Genomic DNA, 4,561 nt, shown 5'->3' with positions numbered 1-4,561 from the left:
GGGTTTGCGGGCTAGTTGGTCATGGGCTTTCCACTTGACCTCGAATGCTTCGCAACAACAACTTCTGGCTGCTAGGAATTGGTGGACTCGATAAATGTTACTGGAGAATGCAAAGATTGGCATGATTGTGAGGGACCAAAAAACCCCTAGAACATTAGAAGATCGGTAGCTCTGATACCATGTTAAAATAAAAAAGAAAGAAAGAAGAGAGAACATATATATTTTATTCATTATATTTTGTATCTATTGCACCGATGTGCACATCAATATATAGGCTATGTGGCTGGTAACAAAAGTGTACCAAAACTATAAAAAAATATTAATCATATTTGGACTAATATAGTATCAAGACAGTAACAAGATAGCAAATAATACCAAGATAAAAAGAAATCCATAAGTCTGATTCTTCTTCTATATAGCCCCTGTTGATAGGGACAAGTTAAACCAGAAGACTTACAAGCATGATAATATTACTATATTTCTGATGAGCTAAAACATATATTAAATGGATTGGGTGGTTTACCAACGCATTGCACCGACATGCGATTTTAATTTAGGTGAATGGTCTCCTTGTAACAGTGGCAGTAGCTGGCCTTTTCTGGTGGGATCAGCGGCTGTGGATCAATGAGCCCTAGCAGAGACCATTCCAGATGTGATAGTTTTCCAGCATTATCCTCACTGCCTTGATACAATTCCAAACTTTTAGACATACACTAAGTGGATTTTTTTTTTATCATCACTATAGAGGAATTGTATCACGGAAATTTATATACATATTAGGACAGGCTAAGTTTCAAACTGAAACCATGCACCTAGTTGGTCAGATGGCACATAATTTTCTACCCAATCCTTCTTTTGCGAACAAAGTAAACAAGGCTTAGGGCCCTATTGGATATTTGAGATGTTAACAGAAATGAGTATCTCAATATTTGACCTATCCTAGAACCCAACATGATGATTTTAATCAAATTTAATGAGATAGTTTCGGTAATAGATTTAAAACTTAAAATTTGTTCTATTTCTGTTTCGGTTATGGTTTTGATGATTTCTCAATTCGAAACCAAACCCAGCATCGAATCTGATATCAAACTCGAAACTATATATATTTAATATTTAATATTTTTATATTTAATATAAATTTAAATTACTAACACATAAGAATGGCTATCAAATAATCATAGCTTCTATCACATTTAAAATATATAAAAATTTTGAAAGGAATAAAAAAAATTAAATTGTTTTCAGTTTTTTCAGTTTCGGTTCTAATTTTGCAGTTTTTTTTCTTGATGGTTAAAATTTTTTATTTTAAACATTATTTGATTTTGTTTTAATTTTTTTACTAATCATATCGAGCTGGTCCGGTCCATATTTCCGTCCAAATTTCTATTGGATATTCATTGTCTCACATGCCTCAAAAGCATTCATCCTTAAAAGGGCAGATAAAAACAAGAAGAGACAGCAGGCCGGAAAGAGCAGGCAAGAGAACAGTGTTGAATAAGCGATAAGATGTGGATGAGATTATCCAGAAAGTCAGTGGTAATTGGCAGTAAATTTGACTGAGGAAAAAGATATCCAAGCATATTGTAGCAGGACATTCCAACACCCAAGCACTGATTGGACGGGCACAAAAGCAAAGATATTTGTATGGTTATTCACTTAGATTCAGAAAAGAGAACCTAGTTGTCCATGTATCCGTGGGTGCCGGTGTGGAGAGAGAGAGAGACGGGCAAAGAATGAGGTTAGAGAGGAGGGGATAAAGGAGGGAGGATGGAGGTGGATTTCTTGTTGGGCTCATCTCCAACACCTAGTACCTGTAGCTTGAGCAGACAAAAGGAAGTGTTGGGGATAAAGGAGGGAGGGAGATTTAATAGGAAAGGGTGTCAGATACTTCTGTTTTGCTGGAATGGTTTGAATCCATTGTTCTTGGCTTTCATTGCCTTTGCCTCCTCACCACCCTCCCCCACTTCCTCCTTGTGCCTGTGTTTGAAGGCATTGCTTCTTCCCTGTGACATTAGTCATCTTCTTAATTCCTGAGAGGATGGAAGCAAGCAAACAGGAGGCAATCGTAAGTGAGAACAAGAGGAAGTTTAGGAGGATATGTGTCTTCTGTGGAAGTAGATCAGGAAACAGGACTTCATTCAGCGATGCCACTCTTGACCTTGGGAAGCAACTGGTGAGAAACTTGGGAGACAAATCTGAAAGCAAGCCACCAACTGACTTAATTGAGTTATATGAAGAAGAAGACACCTTCTTTGTTTTCTCTTACTCTTATGTTGGGTTCTCTTCTTCTTGTGAAGTTTGTTCCAGTTTTTTTTGGGTTGAAGATCAAAATAATGTGATGTGGTCGTGAAGAAAAAGCACTGCATAAACCTTATTTTACCTTTGGGATTCTTCATTTAGTTTGATTTATTTGCTTCTGGTAACCTCTGGGGAATGAGAATATTGGTGCATCCATGTGAAGAATGATGCTTCTTTTTTTGTTCTTTCAGTTCTAGTCTTTGTTTTATTAAAATAAATGTTATTTTTATGGTCTTCTAGCACTTGGTAAGCTTGACTCTTCTAGTTATTCTTGTGTTCTTCGCTCTAATAAATTGGTTTCTTTCATTGCTTCTCTTTCAGGTTCAGAGAAAAATAGACCTAGTTTATGGTGGTGGAAGTGCAGGCCTGATGGGCCTAATATCTCAGACTGTTTACAATGGTGGATGCCATGTTCTTGGGTATCTACTTCTGTTCTTTGTTACATGTAATACTTTTCTGTTAGATTTTCATGGTTCACAGAAGATAAAAGTTTCTTTCTAATCCATTCTCTCATCACAGAATCATTCCTAAAGCTCTCCTTCCACATGAGGTGAAGTTTCAAATCCTCCTCTCTCGGCTTTTATCTTTTCTTAGAGTTCAGCCGAAGCTATTTCTTTCCTGATAATCATAGAAAGCTCCAAACCCCTGGGCAGATATCAGGAGAGACCATTGGAGTGGTAAAGATAGTTGCAGACATGCATGAGAGGAAGTCAGAAATGGCTAAACATGCTGATGCTTTTATTGCTCTTCCAGGTGAAACCAAAGTTAACCGTCTACTCCAATGTCAATTAGGCTCTAATACACTCCCAATCTATGTCTAAATACCAACCTTTGTTAGGTGGTTATGGAACCATGGAGGAACTTCTAGAGATAATAGCATGGTCTCAGCTTGGAATCCATGACAAACCAGTCAGTTGTTGTCTTTCTTGACTTCTAGAGATATTTTTAGTTGAGACTTGTTAGGTCATGCTTCATTTAAGACTTTAGCTTTAAATTTTTTGGGCAGGTGGGGTTGCTGAATGTGGATGGGTACTACGACAATTTGCTTGCACTGTTTGACCAAGGAGTTGAGGAAGGCTTCATAGAGGAGTCAGCAAGACACATTGTGGTTTCAGCAGGAAGCGCAGAGGAACTGATCAGGAAAATGGAGGTAAATAATGGAGTGAAGATCATGAAGGGGAACACAAGCCTAAAGAGAAAAAGGAGCTGTTAGAGCTAAATTCATTTGTTTGATGGCTTCATTCTCTTTCTTTATTTGTTTATTGTTTGGTTTCCATTTGGTTGGTTGCTGAATTATTGAGTTGGGTGGCAGAAACAAAGGTTTCAGGGAAAAGCAGGGAATGATATGCTGTCTTTCACTGCTACTTGCAGGAGTATGCACCACTTCATGACATGTCTTCACCCAGACAAATCTGGGCTGTGGACCAATTATTAGAGTCTGCTACAAGTGGGCATACTCTCATGTCTTAAAATAAGCCCAACTCCCTTTTGTGTGTATATGTGTCAACATATTGCCTTCTATTTTCTATATGATTGCTATCTCTCTCTCTCTGTGTGTGTGTGTGTGTGTGTGTGAAGGACTCCAATCCCCCTGTGATGTAGTCTCTTGTTTTGTTAGATTTTGATGTGTGAATGGGAATGTTTGGTTTTGTTTGCTATATCACTAAAGCTGTGTAGATGGGGCCACCAGAAGTTTGATTTTTCTTTAATTTTTTTTTGGTTGTAAGAAAGATATAAATGTGCTTAAATTGTTGTCTATTGGTCTTCAGCCCCCGGGGCATTTGATTCAATCGCAATGGGAGCCATCCCAAAAACTTGCTAATACAATGTCATTTTTTAACTTCTACTGATGTAGAATGGAACCAGCTTCTTAAGTAAAATATTTGCCAAATTTTAAGGAAAGTGAGCTGCCAAGGCATTGCCTCAACCATAAAAATGAGATGATTTTTTCACACGGTTGCATATGTACTGCATTACTGCATTCCTTTTGGTTATTTTCTTGTCAGTTAGGAAGAAACAAGCTAAACTTCTGCAGGTTGGAGCATAGCCCAAGCAGCATCCCCTTCGAGACACCTAATGCAATGCTAGATTGGGCCCAAAACAGCCCAACTATTTGAATATAATATCGACTCATATTAGAAAACACTGATGTGCTTTTACTTGTTAAGCTACTTCATAATCTTAACAAGTTTCATCACTGCAGAGCTAAGCTTCTTTAGTAAAATCTTCACCAACATATAAAGGAGATGAGCTTTATACATGG

General features: G+C 37.6%; 1 protein-coding gene across 2 annotated transcripts; it reads left to right on the top strand.

Moving 5' to 3' along the window:
- Positions 1-1,785: 1,785 nt before the first annotated feature.
- Positions 1,786-4,088, top strand: LOC120106647 (probable cytokinin riboside 5'-monophosphate phosphoribohydrolase LOG4). Of its 2 annotated transcripts, none has more exons than XM_039119658.1 (6): positions 1,786-2,173; positions 2,620-2,717; positions 2,818-2,848; positions 2,952-3,051; positions 3,137-3,207; positions 3,286-4,088. In XM_039119658.1, the coding sequence occupies exons 1-6, from the start codon at positions 2,039-2,041 to the stop codon at positions 3,289-3,291; spliced, it is 441 nt and encodes a 146-aa protein (XP_038975586.1). In that variant the 5' UTR covers positions 1,786-2,038; the 3' UTR covers positions 3,292-4,088. The 2 variants fall into 2 exon arrangements, with proteins under 2 accessions (XP_038975586.1, XP_038975585.1); XM_039119657.1 differs by having other exon boundaries at positions 3,305-3,961.
- Positions 4,089-4,561: the final 473 nt, after the last annotated feature.

Source organism: Phoenix dactylifera, unplaced genomic scaffold, assembly GCF_009389715.1.
Source record: "Phoenix dactylifera cultivar Barhee BC4 unplaced genomic scaffold, palm_55x_up_171113_PBpolish2nd_filt_p 000589F, whole genome shotgun sequence".
Taxonomy (NCBI): Eukaryota; Viridiplantae; Streptophyta; class Magnoliopsida; order Arecales; family Arecaceae; genus Phoenix; species Phoenix dactylifera.
Note: the sequence above shows the minus strand (reverse complement) of the source record. Positions and strands in the feature narration are given on the sequence as shown.

What these genes read in the sequence shown, in the direction of transcription:
- LOC120106647 (XM_039119657.1), top strand. Translation starts at nt 2,039, where the DNA reads ATGGAAGCAAGCAAACAGGAGGCAATCGTAAGTGAGAACAAGAGGAAG. An exon ending in GGTGGATGCCATGTTCTTGG is followed by an intron (nt 2,718 to 2,817) that starts GTATCTACTTCT and finishes CTCTCATCACAG; the next exon opens with AATCATTCCTAAAGCTCTCC. An exon ending in TGCTTTTATTGCTCTTCCAG is followed by an intron (nt 3,052 to 3,136) that starts GTGAAACCAAAG and finishes AACCTTTGTTAG; the next exon opens with GTGGTTATGGAACCATGGAG.